The 27,183-nt window shown below is 45.9% G+C and overlaps 1 protein-coding gene across 1 annotated transcript; it reads left to right on the top strand.

Moving 5' to 3' along the window:
• Positions 1-248: 248 nt before the first annotated feature.
• LOC135918701 (solute carrier family 22 member 6-A-like) lies at positions 249-20,004 on the top strand. Its single transcript, XM_070520962.1, has 9 exons — positions 249-508; positions 3,845-3,985; positions 4,490-4,644; positions 7,833-8,001; positions 9,684-9,914; positions 16,098-16,312; positions 16,937-17,118; positions 17,402-17,553; positions 19,920-20,004. Exons 1-9 carry the CDS (start codon positions 249-251, stop codon positions 20,002-20,004), a joined length of 1,590 nt encoding a protein of 529 aa, XP_070377063.1.
• Positions 20,005-27,183: the final 7,179 nt, after the last annotated feature.

Below are 27,183 nucleotides of genomic sequence, written 5' to 3'. Positions count from 1 at the left end.
CTAGCACCGCGGGGTACTGGATTCGTCGTTTTCTCAGGGACATTGACTGACTGTGCGTCTATATCTGACAAAACGTTACCAAGCTTTTGTTCACGAGTGTCACCTAATGCCGGGATAATACAAGATTCTGAATTGATTAGAATTTTGTCCTCACTATATATCTCTCTCTTTAATCTGTGTTATCGTTTCCTGCTTTTCCAGTTGCCCGCGCCTAAATTTGAAAACGTCAAGCTGACCAAAAAGGCGACATGAAGGAAATCAGTGCTCTCATAGGACCGCCGCGGTGGTACCACTTGCTCGTCTGCTTGCTGACCTTCGTGCGCGCATTTCCGTCCTCCTGGACATATTTCACGGCGTTGTTTGTCGCCGCGGACGTCGAACACTGGTGCTCGAGGCCACGTGACTCGACGTTCGCCAACTGGACGGAGCAGCGGTGGAAAGCCGAGGCCATCCCCGTCATCAACAATTCTCGGCTGGCGACCGACCCGAAATACGAATCCTGCAGGATGTACCCCACGGAAGCGCTAATTCACAACGCTTCTGCAGTGCTCGTCGACCAATCGAGAACAGTGTCGTGTGAGGCATGGTCGTACAACGAAACGGCACCAGGGTCGTCGGCAGTGCCAGGGGTTTGTTTAGTAATAACTTTTAAATTATACGACGAATGACGCTCCATTGACGGGACGCTCCTAGCAAAATTGTTGGTTTGAGGCAAGCGCTTGACGTAGCACGTGCCGTGCTGCCTAATTTTTTTTTTTGCATACGTCGCTAAACTAACGCGATGTCTCTAATTGGTTCTTCGATGACGCTAAAATTGGCGCTAGGAGTGCGGATTAATATAAGAATAACATAGGTGCTAACGAGCCGTCTAACGCTTTTGTGAAAAGGTGCTGAGGAGGACAGTTGCCTAAAGAGAAAGCAGCCTAATGTTATTTACCCTATAGAAATATTTCAAACATCCTTCTTTCTAATAGCCCACAGTTCTTCCTAGATAATTTTACGCCCCATGGCGAGAACAGGTTTGGGATGACAACCGCTGCGCATAGCCATGGCGAGAAAGCGGTGGGCATAAAACAAACAGAGGCGACTGCACACGAAGGCTTCGCCCTCTGCGCGTCTGACATGGGTGTTATTTGTGTAGTGCAACATTGGTATCACTTGTGACTGCGTCATTATGCGAAGGAATTATTTCAAACAACGTGCAGGCTATAATCCTGAAGGTGTAATGACCGTTATAGATTAATCTGTGACGCTATCTCTGACCAAGTTCTGCAACCGCACTACAATAGGTGCACAAGATATGCTCGCGGATATTAGCCGAGACCAATTACAGTGAACTCTCACTTGAGTGAACTTCAAGGGACCGAAGGAAATAGTTCACTTAACTGAAAGTTCACTAAACTGAATATACACTAGACCAACATAAGACATGGCGTACAGAGTCAAAGGTTTCAAGTGCAATTCATGGAGACATGGCATCCATATTGTTAGAAATGTGTGAAATGGAAATTGTACATATAAATGAAAAACGCACCACGTGGGTCGTTTGTGTGCACATGCGGAATCGACGAGACTGGAAAGAGGCGACGACCATGCCACGACTAGCCGATCGGAAAAAAACACACACCACGTGGTTCGTGGTGTGACAGATCGCCGCTTTGCTCTGGGGGTGCTGTAAGCAGCAGCGATGTAACTTTGTTTATGGCCTCCGAGATTACACGCTTGCTTGTTTTGTGCGGGCGGTCTCGGAGGCCATGCCTCGTTGCCGTTCGATTTCCGCGCCGCCGCTTTTCCGCAGGGGCGCTGTAGCGCCAGCGACGTTACATTGCCGCTGGAGTGGCGGTATGAAGAGGGCGGGCATCGGTTGCGCCTGCAGTGCAGTGCAAGCCTTGGTCCTATGAGCGAGTTCGTTAAACTGAAATATTGACTGTTCCGAAATTCGTTTAAGGGAAACGTTTTTTCATACACTCTAAAAACAGTTGCACCCTTTGGGACTTATATTTGTCCCACAACAATAATCGTCATCTGTCTTGGCCACGTTTCTTTAACGCTGCGAACCCGGTACTTCCCAGGCACGAACGGCATGCGCGTTATCAGTGTGACGCAGCATTCTCGACAGGAAAGTAGCGAGCTCCGAGTTTTCAAGAAAGGAAACGCAAGTAATGCAGATAACGATTATTGTCGTGGGACAAATATACACTCCAAAGGGTGCAAACAGTTTTTAGAGTGTAGAATCTATAAGAAAACTGCCGGGGATCTTTTAAAAGTTCGTTATTCCGACATATTTGATAAACCGACTTTCGTACAACAGAGAGTTTACAGTATATAAGTAGATTAATACGGCAGGGATTGTAGTCTTGTTCCCAGGCACTAAATTATTCCGCAAGTAAACCGAACGACGAAGTAGTTTAAATTGGTAAGGTGAGCCTTTCAGAACTCTTACGGTTTTCGTGAAACGGTTGGTTATTACTTGGGCAAAAGCTAAACTTATCTTGAATTTCGCGCCGAAGCCTGAGCGCTGCTACATCGGGGTGACGTCACGAATATCGAACTATTGTCTTGTATTTAGGCCGTTCTGGCGCAGATGATGCTCTGGGAATTTGCTACCGGTCGAGTCCTCTGTTTCCTTAGATTACAATGTTATTCTTCTCCATACCGAATATGGTTTATCTTCAATTCGTATCCTCGACAAATCGCACCGGTGCCAACCGGGGCGTTGTTTGATTGAGTCATCGCAGTAGGGATCCCCGATGCGCACTAGTGCGGTTTGTTGAACTCGTCATTAATTTTGGACAGTGGTAGCCATAGAAACAAAAAAACGTAGTATGCGCATTATGCAGGTAAGTTTATTTGCAGATCACAGTAGAGTGCCGCCACAGCGCCACCGTACGATGAGAGACGAACCGCAAAGTTCCCTCATCCACCATCATGGAGCCCGTAGAGCAAGCGGAGGTTTTTATTCAGCATTGAAAGGCGTTCAGTAGCGAGACACGACGTGCTCCGTCACATAGAAAAACATGCCACAGCCACACATTACGATGCGAGAGATGCAGCAAATATCGGTGCCGAACGCGCCCAGTTATGAGGTCCACGATTATAGAGGCCTCCATATTCCAGACGCAGCGTGCTCTCAACAATTTTGTAGTAAAGTTTCTTCAATCAATTAACGTGTCCCCATAACTTTCGTATTATGTTTTACGCTAGAAGATACACTCACTCCCTTTTTGTATGGAAACTGTCGCTATACTCCGTGGCTGACGCGCCAAACGTCCCGATAGGCCTCAAAACCGCGCGTGCATCGGGCACTGAGTGCGCGGTAAAAAAAAAACATAGATTGTCAAATTAACCTGAAGCCCCCTCCCAGCCCCCACTTTCTACGGTGTATCTCATAATCAGATCGTGATTGAGGCCCGCAAGACACCGGACCTTATTTTTTTAGGCATCCATCCATGTCCGATTGGTAAGAGCGCTGGCCTCCTTCTGCGCTGGTGGAACCTGGTTTGAAAGCAACCATTTGAAATGTAGTTTCTGTATATAACATTTCCATCATCTTAGGGAGCGCGCCACGTTTGACGTCAGTGTGCGCTTGCAATGTCACGATAGGTATACGTTCAAGCCAAAGTAAGAAAGCTTCGCTTAAAAGAATTGAGGACAGCGCACGCTTTAAACAAATTGTGCTGTCACGGTATAAGCCAGCAGGATAACTTCGGGAAGGGCCGTCACCTGCTTTCCATTTTTTCTGTCCTTGATGGTTTTGCATGTAAATAATTCACAAGTGCAGCTTAACCTATTCTTACTCCATAACGTTTGTTTAACGTTACTCATTCACATGATCTATTGCAAGACTCGTTCTAACCTGTTTTGCTTTTTACTGCTTCCAGTGGGACCTTGTGTGCCAGCACGAATGGCAGCGCTCGATGATGACAAGCATCGTTTTTGCGGGATCCCTCGTAGGGTCACTCGTCATGGGGCACATGTCCGACAGGTGGGCACTATATCCATGCTGCGGGTGTGCAGCAGCTTGCTACTTTGCAATCGCTGATTTTCTTTCCAGCAAGCGTCGTCGCCTTTGTGTTTACTTGCCATAACTGTGACAAGCTACACAAAAACTATAAATACGTAAATAACCTTAATGAGTGCAAACAGTACCATGATATTGCGTCGCGCCTTCACGATGTATCATTTTCTTGAATTCGGGAACAAGGCCTAGCTTGCCAACAGTTGTAGGAGCAGCAGTGGTGGTGTCGGTAAGCCGTAGTGGTAGTAGTAGTAGTAGCAATTGCAGCAGCTATTCAGATTTTCTGTCACGCGGTGGAGCGGAGCGTAATAGAACAGAAAACACTACACTGCTTGGAGCTCAAGTTACCTCATACGGAAGACAAATAAGAAACACAGTTTATGAACTGTATGGTATGGCACGGCGAGTTCAGTCCAACCATCGCGTTGTGAAACATGCTTCCTTTTCTTGCTCTTTGTTTTTTCTGCGCAGATTCGGGCGTCGAACCGTATTCTTTTTCTGCGTGTTCGGAGCTGCCCTCTTCGGGTCTCTGGGCGCGGTGTCCCCGTCGGTGAAATGGTACAACGCCCTCCGCTTCTTCGCCTCCATCAACATCGCCGGCATCCAGACGAGCTCGGCGGCCTTACGTAAGCAGCGCCGCCATCTTTAGTCGCATCTGAACTGTAATGCTCCAAGACTGACGCCGTCTTTCCACCGCAAACAGCAACCTTACTTACTCGTTTGGAATATATCGCTTTAGTCAACGCTGCTCCATTTCTTCTTCGGCTACCACTCCGTACGAAACCGCTAGCTGTTGCCTCTGGCGCGTGCTTGGCAAGGTCTGCAGCGCATTCCGCCATGTGGCCCACAAATCAAAGGTGGTTACTCTCGGCATAGCTTCCGAGATTGGCGGGTGCGCGCGTTACACTGCGCGCCACCCTATCTCTGAAGCCACGCTCTTGACGTGACCTTTGAGATCACGCGCGCACTCGCGGTCTCGAAGGCGATGTCATGTGTGACCGGTCTTTGTCTTCTCTTTTGGGTTAGCACGGGCGGCGGTTTTCCAGGTGTCTTGCCGAGGCAATGGAATGCGCTAACGTTTCCAGGACGTTGCGAGAAAATTTCGTAACCGACCATCCTAGTAACGTGAAGCTTTGCGACCATAACCTCTATACACTTCAGTTTTTAGCAGGCAAGGTTGCTCAGGTAGTGTTGTCACAAAAATTTTTCTGACGACTCCAGCTCCACGGAACGAAATGTTTTGTTGGAATTACGGCTGCGTTTATTCTTATTTTAACGTTTTATACTAAATGCACTCAGAATATGATGCAAAATTAGAATATATATATTGTCGCGCACCATTTTGGCAGTAATCGTTCACGACTAGAACGATAGAGCAACGAGAGGAAGTACAGCCGATCGAGCAACGAAAGAAGATTTCTCGGTGTCATCGTAATTGTGTCTCTCCTAGCCACAGCTCCACTGTTCCTTGTTTATTGTTAAAGGGAAGCTGTCCCGGCGACCTACGGGTAGGACAACACAGACTGATCATAGTACGTGTTTAGACGCTGGAGTTGCACAATTTCGCGTCCTCTACGGCGATGATCCACAGGTAGCTCGAGGGGTTCCACGATATAGTTGACTGGAGACGTTTGTTTGATCACACGGTATGGGCCCTGGTACTTCGACGCTAGATTAGGTGACACAACCGGGGCAGGGGCTGGGTCCCAAAGCCACACTAGCGAGCCAAGAGCATAGGATACAGGAGCATGGGAAGTTTCTCACTGGTGCTTTTGGAGTAGCTGCTCTTCTGACGTAAATAGGCAGAATAGCTTGCGACACTCTCCTGCGTGCCTAGCAGCTTTGGATAAGGTATTGGTTTCCGTGGTGCCTGGGCAGTACGGAAGGATAGCATCCATTGCGGAAAAAGGTTCGCGTCGGTACAGGAGAAAGAAGGGTGAAAATTCCGTGGTAGTGTGCGTGGCGGTATCGTAAGCGTAGGTCAGAAATGGTAGAACATGCTCCCATTCGCTTTGGTCGGATGCAACATACATAGCCTGCATGTCACCAAGAGTGTGATTAAAGTGCTCGGTCATGCCATTAGCCTGCGGATGATACGCAGTAGTGGAGCGATGAATGATGCGGCATTCTTTGAGGAGAGCCTCGATGACGTCGGAGAGGCAGACGCGGCCTCTGTCACTAAATCCCTCGGAGCTCCGTGGCGAAGGATGATGTGCCGCAGTGGAATCCAGGCAAAGTCACGTGCAGACGAGCTGGACAAAAGAGAAGTTTCCGCATAGCGCGTAAGACGGTCAATGGCCACGACTACCCAGCGATTGCCGTCTGATGTGATTGGCAGAGGTCCATCAATGTCCATGCCAACTCGATAAAAAGCACGTGCTGAGCAAGGCAAAGACTGCAATGGGGCGGCTGAACGATGAGGGGGATCTTTGCAGCGTTGGCAAATGAGACTGGAGCGGACATAATGAGGGATGAATTGAAACAGCCCCCGCCAGTTGTAACGAAGGCATAGACGCGCGTATGTCTTCAGTACACCTGCATGCGCGCACTGGGGGTCGTCATGGAAGGCTGCACAAATATCCGAAGGCAGATGCTGAGGATTGACAAGCAACCATTCGCGGCCGTCTGGGAGGTAGTTACAACGGTACAAGAGCCCATCGCGAATGGAGAAGTGATGTGCTTGGCGACATAATGCGCGATTGGTAGTAGGTGTCAATGTAGTGGACAAGAAACTCAGTATGGACACAATCTATGGGTCTTTCTTCTGCTCCAGAAGAATGTCCGTGGCGCAAGGAAACGCTCGAACAATCAGGCCTTCGGGGAGCTAACCTCGTCTGTTAGTGGCGAACGAGACAAGGCATCCGCGTCCAAGTGTTTTCGGCCAGAACGGTACAGCACACTGATGTACTCCTGCAGTCGAAGGGTCCATCGAGCAAGATGACCGGATGGTTAAGGACGACAGCCAGCACCACGAATGGTGTTCAGTTATCACGTCAAATGGGCAGCCATAAAGATACGGACGGAATTTGATTATGGCTCAAATCATAGCCAGGCATTTTTTTTTGTTACAGAATAGTTCGATTCAGGTTTAGTGAGTGCACGACTGGCGAAAGCAACGACGTACTCAACGAAGCCAGCCTTTCTCTGAGCGAGAACGGCACCAAGGCCGGCGCCACTGACATCCGTATGCATTTCAGTTTGAGCGCTATTTATATATATATATATATATATATATATATATATATATATATATATATATATATATATATATATATATATATATATATATATATATACATGTATACTGTATTTCTAAATGACTCCTAGCCCTAGTCTTCGCTGTCGAAGTCGAGCTGAGTCCCCTGCCGCAATACAAAGTCATATCGCCTGGAACCGTTAACGTGTTTTGAGCTGGTCATTAGCCGAAGCCACAGTATAGGAAGTAGCTTTCTTGCGGCAACGCACTCCAGTTCGCCCAGATGTGAAGAAGGAAGTGCAGAACGCTACTTCTCTCGTCCTCTGTCATTTGTCGAGTAGTGATAGTCCTCAAGTGAGGAAAAGAGAGGACAGCGCGTTGATATTTCACCATTCATTTGCACAGGTGTTGAGCTTCTCAGTGAAAAGTGAACGAACAACATCGTGAAATGCATTCGTGCAATGTTCATCGTAACTTTCCTGCTTAGGTGCCTAAACAACGTGTACTACCTCTATTTCTGCAATCGAGGACGGTCGGGTAGGGGCAACTTGTGAGGACAGATGCATGATATTAAATGCACTTGTATAAGTCAATTCACATGATCACTGACTCCCGCAGTGGCCGAAATCTTGGAGCCTCGCTTCCGAACGTTCCTCAACATCGGCTACACCGCTGGATTTGCCATACCCTCGGTGCTGCTGCCCGGTGTTGCCTATCTACTGTCAGATTGGAAACTTCTTCAGCTTGTCTCTGGTCTCGTCGCTCTGACCAGCGTACCATTTATGCTGTTAGTACCCGTGGGCAGAGCGTGAAAGAAGCGCCTTGACTCACACTGATACTGTTCATTTAATTTCATAATGAGAAGTGCTCATTTCATTGCATTATTTTCTTTCAAGACCCAAGCCCAACAGAGAAGAGTGGGTGAAACGTAAACAAAACATTTGAGCAGCGTAGTAGGTAATGGTAAATTGTTACTCAGGGCCTGTATAACGAGTCGTTATGCAGGCTAGGGTGGCTACGCGGGAACGTCAACATTAAACTGATAATGGTGTATGCAACAAATGCGCAATTATGGTAACAAAACAGAGTCGCTTAAAGCATGACCGAGGTGGTAGATTTGATGATAGAGAGAAGTATTGAGCTTTGGTCATTGTAACACTCTAGTCAGGAAGTACGGTAAACAGATGATCTTACACAGTCAGAAAAACAATAACGTGGCATTCCGGATTTTCAATGGCAGGTTTAGGAAAAATGTGGAGACAATACCAAGAAAAAAAGACAGCACGATCGCCGACGATAGGCTGAAAAGTTGACACTTTGTTAGGTTAATGGCTGTGGTTGTTCGGTTACAGACGGCAAAGTTGGCAGTCACGGTTTCATGTTGTTCGTTTCATACCTCTTGAGTGCGCGCTTTCTAGACCGGTTTCCTCGAGCCATAAGTTCTCACCAAGTGGGCAATATTTCTGTCTCTGAATGTCGTGTTTCTTCTCGGCCTCACTTCGTGGCTAAATTACGTTTTATAATATTTGTACCTTGTTTTCTTTTCATAGTAGCGTTCCCTTGCATTTATGATGTGGACTATGCTCAGTTGTTTTTTTTTAATTTCATTTGATTACTGTGCACACCTGGAAAGCGCTCGGGAGTTATGAGCATTTAAATTGCTTCGAATCAGGTGTGCATCACGATATTTTCTGCCGTACGCTATCGCTTTCATTCTACGCCGTGAAATCTATGCACGGAGCAGAAACAGCGTCCACGCTGTTACAGCTTTCAGAGCCAGTTCCAGTTTTTTCGTGACAATATTAATACTAATACGACCCATGTAACATAGGCATTGGTGGCGGTTACGTATTCCATGAATGCGTTGACGTTTACATACATGTATGTACCTATGGTATTTACGTCAATGCGTTCCTGCGTACGCATCCATAAGAGTATGAGTACGGCACGCATGAACAAATTGCGTGCTTGCGGGGGTAAATGTAGATGTATGAGATGCGACTGAACAAGGGGCACCTCACGCTATACTGCTCCGAAATATTTTCCATATACGAATGGTTCACCCCGCAGTTTATGATGTCTTCGGTGTTTATGGTCGGCCAAAATTTGCCTAGATGTCGCCTCCAGAACTTTACGCGATGCATCTGAAACACTCATGACTCACTATTGCTTCCAATGTTACCCCTATACTAGACGTCTTGATCTCAGTTTCTCCAAAAAATCACGCAACAATGTGCCGAGTCTTGAAGTATAGAGCTGAACGAATCTGGCAATTCACATCCATATTCCAATCGCACTGACAGACAGGACGAATCGAAACAAGTGTATTCCTTAATACGAAGCGGGTTCTAAATGCGAGACACTAAGGAAATACACGTTCAATTTGTATGTCTAGTGATGATGCTGTTCGGCCTATTTGAGCGCTGTGACGGAAGACTTGTATCTCGACTTTTCTTTTTGTTTTTTCAGCGTGATCCAGGAGTCACCACGATGGCTCATCACGGTTGGCAGGGAGGAGCAAGCCGAACGCGCCATCTCGAAAATACTTAAAATGAACCGCCGGAAGGTTCCTAACCTGAAGTCGACGTTGCACGTCATTGCGGAGAGAATTCGGGCATCTTCGACCAGTGCCATCGGCCCCATAGAGATTCTAAGGCACAGATTGATTAGGAGGAACGCCTTTCTTCTGTTTGTCGTTTGGTGAGTTATATTCCACCAAGTTGTGAAGTACTGGAAGGCTAATGCCGTAAGGACGACAACATTGCGTAATTGCCGTCCAATGATAAAAGCAGCTCCTCCTGTCGCGCTATTACCGATGAGCGCAGAAAAGAATAGTACGCAAAATGACATCGAGTCAGTCATGGACCGCATATGGTACGCTCTACAACGTCATAACCGCTAGATTGTAAAAAATGCGTGTAATTATTGCATTCTAGAAGTATGATTACGTGAGCCTGAAATATAGAAACTAAACACGAAACTTCAGAACCTAAATACAGCGTAACGATCGATGGAGCAATAAGTTAAAATTAATTAATATATGCGGTTCCACGTGCCAGAACCACGATCTGATTATGAAGCGCGCCGTAGTGGGGGACACCGGAAATAAGTACACGGGTGATTTCTTATTTCGCCCCCATCGAAATGTGACCGCCGTGGCCGGGATTCGATCCCGCGGCCTTGTGCTTAGCAGCCCAAAACCATAGCCACTAATCAACCACGGCGGGTAGGAGCAATAAGCGGCGTATATAAAATGAAGAAAGAACACAGCAAGGTGAATTAGACGGCCACTGTGTGTAGCTGCCCCTGCAGTCTGCAGCAGAGACTGAAAGGAGAAAGCGGAGTTGGGCAAGCCATGAATTGCGCAAAGTAGATGACCAGTGTTGCTGCCTGATGTCAAAGAGATTAAAAGGTTACCTAGAAAGGCAGGGTGGTTAACCAGGAGATACTTCCGCTTCGTTACCCTACACGGTGAGGAGTAATATGGAGATTAAAAGAAAAAGATGGATGACCACAAACAAACCACGTACACTATAGAGCGGTATTGTATATCGTGATGTCCCGTAAACCTCAGGAGTCTTGGTAACGCGAATAAAGCTGCCTGCGCAGACGTTCTTTTGGAGAAATGTCCTATAGCTCTTAGTTCTGATAGCAGATGATTGTGCAATTGGTTCATCATTCTGCACATCACTTGCCTCTCGGCACTTTAGCACGGGCAGACACAGGCAATGTGTGCGAGCGTCTTTTCATAGCTGCATGCGCCGCACGTGGAGGTGCTGGCCTTTCCTATAAGGGTAGTATAAGAGTTGGTAAATGCAACGCCTAGCCACAGATGGTACAGCACGGTCTGTTCACGTCGTGGCCGCCCAGGTGTTAGATGCATCTCCATGTCCGGGGACAACGAATGCAAACGACACATGGTGAAAGCATACGAGTCCCACAGGGGCAAAGAACCTTCACGCGACACCAATCGCAGCTCAGTCGCAGCCTGTGTTCGCGAAAGCGGAATCAAGACACGTTGAACACTTTCATGTGCAGATCGGGCGGCTTCGTCGCGTGTTCATTCCCACTGATGTCGCAATGTCCTGGAAGTCATTGAAATATGGTGCTTTGTCCTTTGTGATGACTGCGAAAATACATCTGTCGAATTCCTGAGGCCAGTTTTTCTTTGGGTCCGTGACGCATTGGGTTTCGTTTGCGCTGAAGGGTTGCTTTGTATTCGCCAAAAACTGTCCAATGTTTCGGTGGTCTCTGATTAGGGAAATCAACTGCACCAAGCTCGGTCCCTGTCGAGGTGGAAACATATGAAGTCTTTAAATTGATTTCTGCATATTTTCCCACGATTGATTTCAAAGTATAAGCACAGCGCAGACGTCAGAGAGCTAGGTGGACAATAAATACTGAAACTATGCAGGCATACGATGGCGTCAGATGGCGCAAGCCTGATGTAACTGAAGGACGCTGGAAGATGTCTTCGTCCGGAACTGGACATAACTTAGAACGGTGAGAATGATTTTAATAATTAGAACCCTCAGGAGTCTGCAAGCAGCACTTCGAGCGCTCAGTAACTGAAGATGACTTAAAATTAAAAAAAATGAGTGCCCTTCCACTCTGTGACGAAGGATAACCATTGAAGCTGTATTTGGGTGACAATATCGACAAATATGTTGATTCCTATTGAGTGCTTTAGGATTGCTATATTGCTCGAATACGGACAGATACAAGTAACTTCGTGGTTTTTATCGTCTTTATTTTGTCTCATTCGTTACCAGAGTGACCATTGCATTGTGGTCACTGTCGTACACCGCGATCTGTCGTACTGCTATACTAGGCAAGTTCTTTTCCAAGGTCGAATCTATACACTACCGGTGACGCATGTTCGGCACATTAACGTCCGTGTAGACCTCAATTCCAAATCATTCCAACAGGAAGGATACAATTCTCTTGCCGCCGGGGCGCGCTAGGTCGACGTTAAAATCGGCAGCTTGTGGGTACACTGTTGCGTTTTATTATGCTTTTCAACCCTCCAGTGAGAGTGAAGAAGCGTCGCCACCCCACGCTTTCTCTATGGCCATGAAGGTCATGCGTCATAACATGGTCGATAGAATGATTACATTCAGAGCTACTGCCGCGACTGATAACAGGGGAATGGTAATGCTCTTTACACATAGATAGAAGATGATAACGGTCAGCGCGACACCGCGACTTTTTTATTTCGCGCATGCGCATGGCTTTGCGCCGGAGGAGTTTTCGGCGTACAGGTGACACACGGAGGTACGGATGCACGAATTGGCTAGCAATTCACACCTTCGCTGTAAGAACAATTAGGGTGTCAGCTTTCTGAGATCTTGATGTGGGATGTACTTCACGCGTCGTAGTCGAGCATGTGCTTCTACGAAAACAATTATCTCAGGCTTGCGAATATTTCTCAGTATTATAGTTTAACAAGTGTGCTGGTACATCATTTGATGTAGGTCGTAAATCACGAGCCGTTATCACCAGTGCGTTTACTTCGGCCACCAACGACGTTGTTTGACTAGCCTGAAATTCACGTCGTTATCTGTTCGGTGCCACGACACTATCAAGATACCTCCTGTGTGTTCTGCTGTCAAGGCGCACATGTTTGGAGCAGTTCTTTCTTATGAACCAGAGAGCTATAATTTTACCCAGTCTCTTATAAGCCTTATAGGCCACTTGTGGATGAATTTGTCCGCTTGCAAATGCGCGCAGTGACAAACTTTACTAAGCATTGTGTGTCGATTATGGTGTCTATGACTAACGCACTGGGAAAAACATTGAGTATTCACTATGTGACATTAAACAGCAGTTAATATAGAGCCTTGTTTAGGTAACTTTTCCTGCTGTCGTCTGACTGGGCAGTTAGGCGATATGGAAGCGTAAATCGCCATGGAGCTCCTTGTCGCAGGTATTCATTCGGGCCTACGTCATCAGCATTATTCAGAACAGATTTACTAGTTCCACTCGCTCGTCTCCGTACTGATATTTCGGAGGTCATAGCCCTGCGAAGAGTCTACGCTGATCAGTTCTCAACGCACACCTATGGTGAACAATATAAAGTAAATCATTTTTATATGTATCTAGTTATAAGGGCAACATGTTGACAAAATTAGACCTGCGAAAACCGCACGTTGAACCCTTCCGTTTTCCAGAACCTCTGCTATCAGCATATTCGACAAGAAAAAGGACACAATTTTGCTTAAGTTTCCTTCTTGTTTCGTATTCATCATTAAAGTTTAGCTTCAAGACAGTTATTGCTAATCGCAGCTAGCTATTTACTGAATGTCTGAGTGCTGGCATTGTATATTACATAGTAAAGCTTTTCTCGTACACCGCCTGCCCTATTCGTTTGATCAAACCATGTTGCTCATTTTCGGACGTCGCACACATTTATTAGGCAATGTGAAACCCAAGTGCTCAGTAAACGACACTGCAACCGTAAATGTGCAGCCTTAAACTTAATCCATGAATTTACTTATTTGCCGTGCCCAGGAACAATCGTACGCTCTGAGAGCTGCTCACGCCTCCCCCCCCCCCTTGTACGCATACATTAAAAAAAACTACAGAGGAATATTAGTAAAAAGCAATTCATCAAAGGTACAATTATAAAATCAAGGATGCACGTACAAAAAAGTCAAGGTAAATACAAAAGCAAAATTATAGATTCAGTTGACCAATGTATCAAAATACGAAACAACAACGCAATGCTCAGAAAAGTACAGTGACAGCGAGCTATGAAAAATATCAAGCTTATAAAAATAAGCCTTATGAAGACAGTATTCTTTGGACGACAGTGTGTTGGTGATGAGAGGCAGGAACATATGAAGGTCTACGTTCTATATAGGCCTTGCTCCGAATAAAAAACATGACGCAACTTAAATGTTCGGAGCAGGCGAGGATGACGTGAAGAAGTAAGCGAAGTAAGCGCAATGTGAACAATCCGACAATGCTCGGACAAGGTCCAGTGTCCGTGTTAGCAAAGCGGTGCTGATATACATGGTATACCATCTTAAATTTAGCCAATCTGTTTAACAAAAAAAGGTTAAAACCCAGTTCTAGTTATAATTATGAAACCTATGGTGTTCTGATGACCGAAAACCACAGGTCCTAAAACCATTTCTTGACCCGTGTTATTTCTATATATCTTTTGTGTTTTCCTTGAACTGCTTGGCTAAAGTTAGCTAGAGTACCTTATAGGCTTATAAACGTGTTGTGGGCTCGAGTAATAATGCGACCATTCGAGCTACAAATGGCATGCCCGACTACTGACGCGTATTCAAGTGGAGGCAGACAGATTATTGTGTGCAACTTGCGGAAACGTGTAGACCTTAGTTTCTTCTGCAGTCTTCTAACAGATCCCAGAAGGCTCTAGTAATTATAATAAGAAACTATTGAAGAACTATTGTACAGTGATATGGTGAGTCACGTATCTGGACCCTTAGCCATTCAGGCTAGTTACTGATCCATTACATAAACATATCTGAAAAGCAATGAAAGAAAATGGTATACGCTTCGCAAAAGCCTGTTAAATAGTATAATATGCTGAAAGCACAATGCATAATATGACCGGACAATGCCATTATAAGACCACCCCAAAGGATCAGTAAGTGTGGGAAGATTGGTGTATAACGTTAATAAAAAGTGCTTTCAGGCGCTACATACAATGCGTATATTGTGCTTGCATATTGTATATTTAAACGCTGTGACAGCTTAAAAGCGAAGCCACTTCGCGAGTGTTTACGGTATTTGGTGATATTGGGGGTAGCGCAGCGGATGTCACTACCGCTGGCGCCGCCGTCTTGCTCACTAGGCGCGTACGTGACGTTATGTAACACTTGCGAGAGCAGGTCACTGGCCAATAACAGTCAACATTATGACTGTCTTTCACGTCACACTTCTCGCAATTCCTCCCTCGACAAATATCGAACGTCGCCTTCGGCATAGAGATGTCACTGCGTCGACGTCTGTAAATGCGCACTCATTTGAGCTGCCTGTTTGCACTTCGGCATAGCTTCTGAAAGACGTGGTGCATAAACATAAACTGTGCGTTACACTAAAGTTGCGATCAGTGCTGTACATAAACGTAACCTCGTTTCACACGATTACCTGTTGCACAACATGACAACAAAGGCAGCTGTACGCATTGCATTTAGTTTTATGGCATTCGATTTACCGTTTCACATCAATTCCAGCATGTGCTTTGCATCTGCATGTTCATATTCAAGCCGTAATTTAAAAGCCATGGTTGATTCGTTTCAAATGCGTAAGCATTTCTACACCTACCCAACGAGGACAGCCATCGTTCCTCAACTAAGACGATCGCATGAAAGGCAGGGCCCGCAGGGCCATACGCATCCACCACCGGATTTCGGTTGATCACGTGTTTGATAACGGTTCGCATCGAGAGGAGTTAGCGTCACCGACGATGTCTACGTACGACGTCTACTAAACGGTATGCTGTTCAATTACGTCACGTAGTGCAGCACGCATCGGTCAGTGCTCATGTTCCCCGAAGCGGCATCATCATCCAAACTTACCATCATGTCACATGAGTGAACACTGCTACTACTCGCCTCTTCTTCGTGGTCTCACGCTGGTCACTGCTAACATTTCGGTGTTTCAACCGCGCTTCTCCGTTTCACGATTCTTTCGCGGTGTTTCTCGCCATTATACCAAACACAGCAGCATACGACGACGAAAGAGCCGGTGATAAGTAGCAATGCTTACGCATCATTTATAAACTCCCATAGAAGATTCTGTGTGTAATTTTTAGCACCTTTGGTGCAATTAAAAAAAAACCTTATGTTGAAAGTGTTTCTGGCATGACATGGCCCACTAGGGGTTTACAGTAAACCCCTATGACAGGTTCTGCGACAACTCCCTCATGATCGCTATGATGCTCGGTGCCGTGGACATCGAGGGTAGCCACTTGGTCAACTTCGCCATATCCACGGCGGCCGAGATACCCGCTGCATTCGTCGGGCTGGCCATGGTATACTACTGTCGTCGTAAGCCGACTCAGGCGGCCACTCTCATTTTGGCGGGGATCGCAGCAGCCGCGGTGGAGTTGACGCCCCCCGGTAAGAATCCTGGCCCTCGCCCGTTGTCGTTGCTTTATTTAGAGATGCTGAAAAAAATAGGAGTAGGTCCAGTGTTACAGCTTCACACGGTTTTAGCTATGACATAAAGTTTCTTTGGCATAACACGCAAAACTGGATGCGTCTCTTTCAAGTATCCTAGCCTCAACGTATATTCTTTATTTACCCTCGACTGCTTGAAGTAATATGGTAACTTCCCTGACAACCATTCTTTACCTTGAAATATACCACCTTAGCTAATATTTCTGCTGGGAGAAATAGCGGAATCAGAACTTTGCCTTTATTGTCGGTGATGGTGGCTGATTATTATTACGTACATATTATTGGTTACGGTGAACGGCCAATGGCAAACATCTCATATATGAAAAATCAGTCATTAGTAGTGCCGGTTCCCCTATTTAGCCACTGCTTTGATTCTGCAGCTGTCCTTTGTAAACAGGTAACGAAGAGCGCAGTGCACGAGACAGAATTTGGGATGGAAAACGCAGTGCTGTATCTATTGCTGCGCTTCGCCCAGCCCATGCGCTATTCGCTGCCTCTTCAGCACGTCTAAGCATGTCTGCTTGCGCTTACATATGTAGCCACTTTGTATACACTTCTACGCAGGTTGGCCTTACCTAGGCCTGTCGATGTCCATGGCGGGTCGTTTCGTGCTCACCCTGTCGGCATCGGTCAAGTGGGTCTGGACCATGGAGTTGTTCCCGACAGCGGCGCGCGCATTCGGCTTTGCCGCGTGCTTCACCGTCGGTCGCGTTTCGGGCACCATGGCTCCCTTCATGAGCGTTCTTGTGAGTTGCTCGTCCCCATCCCAACCTGTCCTCGTCAACGTTTGTCCTTGTCGCACACGTTGTCCTGCGTCTGGCACATGCGTTGTTATCAAGCACCGTATGGGCTGCACCCCACGTCGACCTTGCCACGACGCGGTGCCAGTAAATATATGAGTATACTATGAGAGACTGCTCTAAAATATGTGCACGAAATTTGTTAATGAGAGCCAGGAGATGAGACCGTGCTGTGTACTGAAGAGTGTTTTTTTTTGTTTTTACTCGCACGTACACATCTCATACGCAGAAGAAGCATACTTCTGTGTATGTGGCTGCCACTCTACTAGCAACGGTAGCAGTCATTGGAGCAGCCACGGCCACGTTTCTAACAGAAACCCGAGGCATCGAACTTCCGGACACATTCGACGAGGCCGAGGAGGTCGCCAAAAAGCGCACGAGGTAAGAAGAAAAATACACTGAGATTATTTTGGTAATTGGGTGGGAGCCCCCTCCGCTGCGTGTTCAGCGCCTTTCGTTATTTCAAGACTTCAACATAACCATTCACTTAAGCAGCAACTGGTTTTCCGGCCTTGTAATACAGTATTAAAGTATTCATGCAGCTGCTCCTCGTTGTCGCAATGACGTGTTCCTCCATCTTTATTTTTATGTCAAGCGACTTCTGCTGACCGCTGACACAAACCACGTTTCCTCGTGTATCTCCGCGATTGCCGATCCAGGATCATTTACGACTACTATAGGTACCTCCTAAAGTGACGTGAGTTTTATGGCTTTGTTTGCTTGTCTATTTTGATCCTATTATTAACATCTCGTCATGTTTTGCGCGTTCTTTTGTTTGTGCACAGCGCACAGCTAATTGTTCTGCGATGCAGAAGGGTCGCCTCTTACTGTCTGAAAGTATATAATAAATAAATTATTTACTCAACAAAAAGAATTGGCGCGAGCCAATGTATGAAGGAATGTGACAGTTCTTACAGGAATTTGAAGAGTAATGACAAGTGCAAAGTAAACGATGAGTGAACCAATCACCAGGCGTACAAACTGAAAATTTGCCGACAGGCACTTGTCAATGGCGTGCTGCTTTCACAATCACTTCGTCCTCTATCGCGCTTTCATATTCCTTTTTTACCTTTCTTGTGAGCAACCTCCCCTTCTTGTTTTGGCGACATCGGCGTCTTCAGCGCGACAACTAAGTTTGTGAAAATGGTTTCTAGCATAAGAATTCACGAATTGCCAATAATGTTTGTTGTACCATTAAGTTTGATGTGTCAGAAAATGGCGCGAAGTTCGCAAAGCAAATCGAATAGAATCACGAAGTAGACGTTTAATTGTGCTCGGCATCACCAAGCGATCAGCCACGAAAGCATGGAAGTTTTCTGAACGTACACAAGAAGAACATTGCCGCACCAGAAGCCTCAACTGCACAGTAATCGCAACAATGCTCGCTTCACCGAAGGAAGTGGATAATCACGTTTCGAATTTCCAGACGAAAAAAATTATGAACTGTTATTTAAAACGGTAGAATGGCAATATCTGGAGATGAACATGCGTAGCATTTCAGGGCGTTTAGTTAGGAGCACCAGACATGAAACAGGTCATAATAACCATTCGAACTTTTTTTCCGTTTGTAAATTTGTTTTCGCCGGAAATAGGATATGAATAAGAGTGTTTGCGAGTAAGAACAGTGCAATCATTTATTGACATTTTCAATCTACTATGGCGATCCTTTACGCTAACTTTGTAATATTTCTGCGTGTATAGCAGCTTGGAGAACTTATTCAAAGAAAACACAATTAGTTTAACCACACAGGTAATTATACCAGGACGTTTAGCTTCTAAACAAGATGTTTCCTAAACGTCACCCCAGCACTGCAGGAAATCTCTGTAAAACTTAAAAGGTGAATAAGAAAAATGAAATGAAGATAATATTGAATAAATAAAAATAAAAGATAACAGATCAAGCAAAACATTTTGAACAATTTAACCAGCCCAAAACATAAATATATCCTGGATTAAATCACGTGAGTAATTTCACAAGCTTAGCCCTCTAAAAATATTGCAGCTTAAATTAAGCAAATCACACACACGCATAAAAATACCTACCGCCCTACATAGATACACACACACACACACACACGCACGCACGCACGCACGCACGCACACACACACACACGCACGCACGCACACACACACACACACACGCACACACACACACACGCACACGCACACAGACACACACACACACGTGCACACAGACAGACGTATCTATTGATTGATTGTCGTTAGGTTGCTGCCCAGTCATCTTCAAGGTCTTTGAAAGGCAAATTGAATAAGCTTAAAAGCAGCGTAAATGGAAACGTACTTACCGCGCTGTGATATATGCGAGCACACTGTCGTTCATCGTCCAGCTCTTCAAGTGGAAGGAAGTTTAAAATCATATTTTACTTCGTCCAACTACGCGTTCATTTGTATTTGAGTTGCATTTCCTGCTACCTTTCTTTTATGAGTCCTTGATGTGCCCGAAACGCACTGGTAATCAAGGTCGACCACATAGCAGTTTTCACTGCGATGTGGTCGCAGTGACAAATGCTGCTGCCAACTTTCTCTGGTATCTTTTGTGTTTCTTTTATCTTCATTTGCTTGTTTTTTGTCATGTTTCGTGATCGCCTTTTTTTTACACAGAGCAGCAGAGCCTTGCGAAACAAGCTGCACTCGCGTAACGTTAGACTGCAACGTTGAAGCGATTACCAACTACGAATTTCGGAGCTAGGTGACACACCTCCAGATTTGTATTTCCTCACACGCAGGGCACGCGATTACCAATTGACGACGGTGGAGGCATCCGAAGAACGGAGCCAATCCATTGCAACAACGGCTATGCTGACCGAGTAACACCTGCCTTACCAGTGGACGAGGGTGGCGAAATGGACTTGTCGGCGGGTCATCATGGATAGCTGGATAGCTCAGCAAAACACAGCGATATTTATTTTTTGTAGAAGTACGATCGATCCCCGAAATAATGAAATGGCGTTGTTGATAGCGCTTGTATTCGTCTTCGTTTCGTCTTCTGCCCGCGTTTTGCAGCGCTACACAAATAGCATTCCACCATCACCGGAGCTGGACAGGCTCTTGGGAAGAGTTCTTCGGGGTTGAAGACAACCCCCCCACCCTTGTCATGCTCCCTCTTAGCAGCGGGGAACAGTCACCCTCAGGTAGACGCAGCTGAATATAAGATGGGTAGCGACGGCAAGAAAGAGTTATTTGCCCACACCAACACGGCCTCCGAGAGCAGGCGCTATACACTGCCCAATCTCGAAGGCTGGTATAGCAGATTTACGACTTCGTTTGAAATTTTCACCGTGGTCACGTCCCTTTCTGCGGAAGAGTTAGTTAATTCGGCTTTAATGGCGCAAAAGCGACTAAGGCCATGCTGCGCCATTCACAGGTCAGTATATGGTCCAATGTTAAGGCGGCAGTAGCTTTGTTTCCTTAAAGTCGATGTAGATAATTGGTTTCACCTAAAAATTGGAACAAGTTAGTGAATGGCACTAGTGGATCATCGCCCAATATTAAGGCAGGGTGCAGAGGTATATGTAAGTGATACCAGTTTTTGAAAGGTTTCCACCTCTGTGTTGCGGTGTGTGGGCATGATATAATGATGTGGGTTACTGTGAGCATTTCATGACATTTCTCGCATGTTGGTGGGCTTTCGTTTCGAAGTAAAAAATTGTGTGTTAGATGCGTGTGTCCAATTCGAAGTCGACATAACGTGACCTAATAGAACCGTTCTTGGTGAGTGCATGATTTCCACTCGCGAAGCAGGGGTTTAGTCATATGTAACTTGTTATTTACGCACGAGTTCCATTCTTGTTGTCATTTTGATGCTAGGGCCTTACGAACCGCTTTGATACTGTCTTTGTATGGAAGTGTTATGTGTGTTATGCTTTTGTGCGCTGCCATGGATGCGCTTCTATCGGCAGCTTCATTCCCTGCTATCCCAACATGGCTTGGGACCCAGCAGATTCGTGTGGTTCCTTCGTATTTCTTGTTAAATACTATGTTTAAGATATCGCCAAGCAGGGGTTCAAACGAGGAGTTTAAGTTAAGGGCACTTTGGGCACTTAACGAGTCGGTATAAATAATAGCATTCTTCTGCTTGTCGAAAGTAATTTTCTTAACTGCCATCCACACCGCATAAACATCGGCGGTAAACACTGAAGAAAAATTATTTATCCGAATTATATTTTCCCAAATTTTTGTTACGCTCCCCGCACCTACGTATTCTTGTGTTTTAGAGCCGTCGGTGTAAAATTCTGTTTAATTGTGGTATTTTTCTTGGATAGCTCGGAACTCTTGTATTATGTGTTCTTGTGGAATGTCTTTTTCCTTCACATGTGTTAACGTCCAGTCACACAGCTGTGTAAAATTGCACCACGGGGGCAATCTTGGTGGCCTTTCGGCAACCTGCAGAGCTTCAGGAGGGATATCAAAAGTCTGACAGTATTGCTCGTGTCTTAAGATGGGTGGCCGAATCATGTTTGGTTTATTTGTGTAGTGTATTCGTCATTGTCACTGTGTTACTACGTTGTAGCATATATGTTGTGGTGATGACCGAATTCTTGATACATAGCAAAGTGTAAGTTGTCCCCTGCGGTGCTGTAACGAAGGCTCATTAGAGTCAACGTATAAACTTTGTATAGGTGATGTCCTGTAGGCACCACTCGCCAGTTGTAGGCCGAGATTATGAACTGGATCAAGTCGTTTAATGTAGGACTGCCTAGCTGCACCATAAACTATACTGCCGTTGTCGAGAATGCTACGTACAAGGGACCGGTATATACGTAGTAGATTTCGGTCAGATCCCCAGTGCTTATGCGATAACACCTTGAGGATATTTAGTGCTTTATTTGCTTTAACTTTAGTTGCGGTAATGTGGGCCAGGAATTTCAGTTTAGTGTCAAATCTTACGCCTAGAAATTTGTAGCGTTCTTTGACCGGCAGTGTTGTACCATGCAATGTAAGAGCTGGAGTGCAGTGTAACCCTCGCTTCTGGGAAAAGAGAACTGTAACAGTTTTGTATGTTGAGAGCCGGAAACCATTTTCGGCAGCCCATTGTGTAAGATTATTTATCGTTATTTGTAATTGCCGCTCGCAGTTGCGTAAGTTTGAGGCACGGCAAGCCATTTGCAAATCGTCGACATATATTGGGTGCATAACAGATGATGGGATGATCTCACTTACAGAGTTCATTTTGACTATGAAGAGCGTCTTGCTCAGAATGCAACCATGTGGAACGCCATTTTCTTGTGTGAATGTGCGCGAGAGTATTGTGCCGAGACTTGCTTGAAATGTTCGATTTGACATGAAATCGTATAGACAATTTAGCATTCTTCCGCGAATTCCCATGTCAGTCAGGTCTCTCAAAATTCCGTATCGCCATGTGGTATCATACGCCTTTTCAAAACCAAAGAAAACCGCGAGGCAGTATTGCTTGTGAACAAACGTGTCACGTATTTCAGGCTCTACTCGCCCGAGATGGTCAGTGGTGGAGTAGCCCTTTTGTATCCGCACTGGTGTTTGTCTATTAAGTTTCTTGTTTTAAGGATGAATGTGAGTCTTATGTTTATAATGCTCTCATAGGATTTGGCTTGACAACTTGTTAGTGCAATGGGTCTATAGCTGCTAGGGGATGCTGCGGGTTTACCAGGTTTTAGAAAAGGCACTACTACCGTTTTTTTCCAATCTGTGGGCATTACCCCAGACTCCCATATCTTATTGAAAAATTTAGGAAGTGCCCCTACGGATGCTTGGGATAGGTGTGCCAGCATTGTGTAGTGCACACGGTCGAGACATGTTGCCGTTTTCTTACCGGCACAGAGAACTCTGTTCAATTCATGTTTTGTGAGGGGGTTATTGTACATTTCAGCTGGAGCCCCAGTGGTAGGCAGTCTCTCTTTCTTAGCCGATTCTTTATATCTTAAAAATGAATTTGAATAGTTTGCTGAGCGGGACATGTGATAAAAGCGTTCACCTAATAAGTTGGCCTGATCCTGTAGTGTTGTTCGTATGCCTGGACATGTAAGTAGTGGTATTGTGTATGATGAGCCCTCTGCTTTAAATTTCCTCACCTGGTCCCACATTCTTTTTGATGTTACTGTACTATTGATTGAAGTTATGTATTTCTGCCATAATAATTTTTCCGCATTTCTTCGAATAAATGGTCATTTGGCCTTGGCCTGTTTGAAATTTACAAGATTGTTATAAGTGGGGTACCTCCGTAGGATTGCCCAGCCCTTTTAACGTGACAGCGTTAAGGAGCTCGTGTCGCAGAAAAGCTGGGGTCGTCGGCGGTGGCCGCGAGCGATAAATCCCAGAAGGCACTTCATAAATAAAAAACATCTTGCAAGATGGGCTGGTGGGAATGGAACCAGAGTCTCCGGAGTGTGAGACGGAGACGATACCACTCAGCCACGAGTTCGTTCCTTGAAAACAAGACAAAATCGCCTCTAGTTAATGCGGTGTTGCCTTCGAAACGTGCCGTAGAAAGTTACACTGAGGTGTATATCGGCAATTATGACCATGTCACTTACAGAAGTCACAGTTTCATGAGTAGCGAAGTACGTTTCCACTAAATTTCTTCTGCGCTCTGCGCACACGCAGAGCCATCTTGCGGCAAACACAGAAGACCCCCTCCTCGCAACGTACGGCGCTGCCCCGAGACGTGGCGCGCCACTCGCCCCATGACCACGTCCGCCTTCATGGCGCGTCGGGGCCCGGCTATCTCTGCCGATCGCGACGTTTGGCTGGTGTAGCACGTTTGAGTAGGCGGTGCGAACGGGATGCGATAACGCTATCGCGTTCCACTCTTGAAGTCGAAGCTTAGGCGTCCTCCAATTTTTGGCTTCAGTACAATCGTGTGTCCACCAAGGATTTAGCTTTTTGCGCACAATACCGGATGACTGGGGTATTGTCTTTTCTGCCGCTGATATTATAACTTCAGTGATTTTTTTATTAAGTTGATCAACACTAAGCTCTGGTGAAAAGACATATTCCAGTTTCGCATTCTCCATAAAAAATCTGCCAGTCAGCGAGCTGTAATTTCTATTGGCGTGGTATTGTTTCTAAAGTTTGTGGTGATGGTAGGAGTTTGATGAGTGCGGGTAAGTGGTCGCTAGCATATGACGTGTCGAGAGCTTCCCATTTAAAAAAGGTCAACGAGTTGCCCTCTTTGGTCAGTTTTGACACCGCCCCAAAGAGTACAATGAGCGTTGAAACCTACTTCCAAGACAAATGGCTCCGGTAACTGATCTGTTAGATTTTCTAAATCTTTAATAGTAAAAGATGTGTGGTGTGGAATATATAGTGAGCAAATGGTGATGGTCTTGTAGGATAGAATGGTGACAGCTATGGCCTCTAAAGATGTATTTAATTGAAACTTCGGGTAGGAGTGCCACCCTGCACGACAATAGCCTCTCCACCTGACAACCGGTTGGAACACTCGCGGTCCTTTCGGACAATGGTGAAGCCTCTAGGAAATTGACTGTGTTTTGGGCCTAAGTTCGTTTCCTGTAGGCAATATGCGATTGGCGAAAAGTTATTTGTTATGCCTTTCGCCATTCAGGTGACATTAATCAGTCCTCTACAATGCCAATGCACGATAAAAGCCATAGTGGCAGAATTGAGAATGTTAATTTGCATATATTTACTAAGTAACTGTAGGTGACATTTATTAGTGGGAACGTACTATTGCAAGAACGGAAGAACAATGTACTATTGGTAACCGTTCACGTTACCGGTCCCTTTGTTCGCGTAGTTATTGTGAGCTTGTCTTTCTTAGTGTGCTCCAGAGAGCGCTGATGTTTCAGTGCTGATGACGCTGGAGTTTTGGTGTCGACATCCATAGCCTTCTCCGAGGCGCTGGATGATAGAGAACCAGGCGCTGAGATGGGCGTCTCAGGCCTGGGAGTTCGGTTTAGCCTGGGGCCCTGTGGAACCGGGGTCTGCAGGCCCGTCTGTGATGATGATGATGGAGCAGCACTGGCTGCTGCCACCAAAGGGAGAGATGGATTTACTACTGGGCCACTGACTGCGGTCCCTGTAGACTCTTGAGACCACTGCGGTGCTGTACCCTGCCGCACCGCGCTGGCGTAGGTTGTTTGAAGTAAGTGTGCTAGTTTCTTTCTTGCTTCATAAAAGGAGATCGCTTTCACTGTAAGTGCAACTATCTCTTTCTCTTTCTTCCAGCAAGGGCAACATCGTGATTATGCTGGATGATCTCCTTTGCAGTTTTTACAGTGTGGAGCAGCGTTGCAGTTCTCCGACTGATGGTCATTGGCACTACACTTTCCATATGTCAATTTACCTCTGCATGATTGCGATGCATGTCCGAATCTCTGGCACTTGAAACACCGCCTCGGGTTTGGGATATACGGTCTTACGTTGATCCTAAGATGCCTACTACATTACGTGTAGTAGGCACGATACTGGTACCAAAGGTAAATATAACGTGTTTGGTTGGGATTTGTTCGTAATTTCTTCGGAGACTTATTCTTTGAACTTTGATTACACTTTGTTCTTGAAAACCTTCCAGGAATTCTTCATCGCTTAGGTTTAAGAAATCTTCTTCTGATATTACACCCCTGCTTGTGTTGAGAGAACGGTGTGCTCAGATTGTGACTTTGATGTTACCAACACAGGCTAGATCAGCGAGCTTTTCGACTTGGTCTTTGGTTTTGAGTTCAAGGGTCCCCACTTGACATCTTTGAAGCTTTGTATTGTTTTCCTATTTTTCCTACTAGGCATTTTGCTATTAGGAAAGGGGATAGTTTCCTCATTGGCAGTGAATTCACTGTGGATCACATGGTGGCATGGGAATATTTCTACGTTGGTTTTTAAAGTGAAATCAGAAATCGCTTCGGTCTGCCCTCTTTTGTTAGGACGATCTGCAAGGGGTGGGGGTAATGCATTTGCCATGTCATTCTTGGAATATTCAGCAGCGATGGTAGCCACCTCCTACCGAGCCCAACAAGGGGACGCTACAATGTTAGGAAAATACCTGTAGACGTCAGCTATACAACGCCGCTATAACCTAATATATGTACCCAAGGCTGGGTAGATACACCTGGTTAACCCTTGCTGCCTGGAAAATGAGAAGTAAACTGAAGTGAGTAGACAGGAACGATTCGAAGTGAGAGAGGAAGACGAAGAGTAGAGAGGGGACAGGAAGAGGCAACCAACTACCGATTTCCCCTGGGTGGTTTAGTCCGGGGGTGCCGTCTATGTGAAGCAGAGGACAAAGGGGTGTGTTGCCTCCGCAGGGGCGCCTTAAAGGTCCAAACACCCAGCATCGGCTCAACCCCCAGGATCCCCCTTTCCCCAGACACGGCTAAGCCGCACACGGCTACACGCGGGAGGGTCCAACCCTCATGTGCTCGGGTCCGTGGTTTCGCAACACACCAAACGCCTGCTGACGCGGACGCCCTTGCGGGGAGTTGTCAGAAGGATGGTCGTTGGCACTAGACTTCGCGCATGCTCAATTGTCTCTGCATCATTGAGATGTATGCTCGAGCATCTGGCACTTGAAGCATCGCCTCGGCTTCAGCATGTGGGGTCTGACGTTGATGTTCATGCATCCTGCATCAACTGAAATGGACACAATGCATGTACAAAATGTGAGTATCACATGTTTCATAGAAATATTTTCTTCATTTCTTTGTAACATAATTAGATTTTGCTCTTGGAATTCTTCAAAAAGCTCTTCGTCACTAAGCTCAGAAAATTTCATGTTATTTCACTGCTTTTTTTTAACAAGACATGCGCAGAGATTGTCACGGTAATGTCACCGATACTGGCGAGTTCAGCGAGCTTTCAAACTTGTCTTTTTTTCTTTGTCAGTTCAAAGAGGAGGTATCCGCTTGAAATCTTTGAGGCTTCGCAGCAGAGTCCGTTTGTGTTTACAAGGCATTGAGTTCCTAGGAAAAGTGACAGTTCTCATACACTTGTGTTGCCTTCAATGTGAAGGACGAGCTACTTTGGGAAGGTGTCTTCATTTCATTTCAAAAGGAACTTGAA

Source organism: Dermacentor albipictus, chromosome 6, assembly GCF_038994185.2.
Source record: "Dermacentor albipictus isolate Rhodes 1998 colony chromosome 6, USDA_Dalb.pri_finalv2, whole genome shotgun sequence".
Taxonomy (NCBI): Eukaryota; Metazoa; Arthropoda; class Arachnida; order Ixodida; family Ixodidae; genus Dermacentor; species Dermacentor albipictus.
The sequence above is the reverse complement of the archived record's forward strand: the minus strand, read 5'-3'. Positions and strand labels throughout refer to the sequence as shown.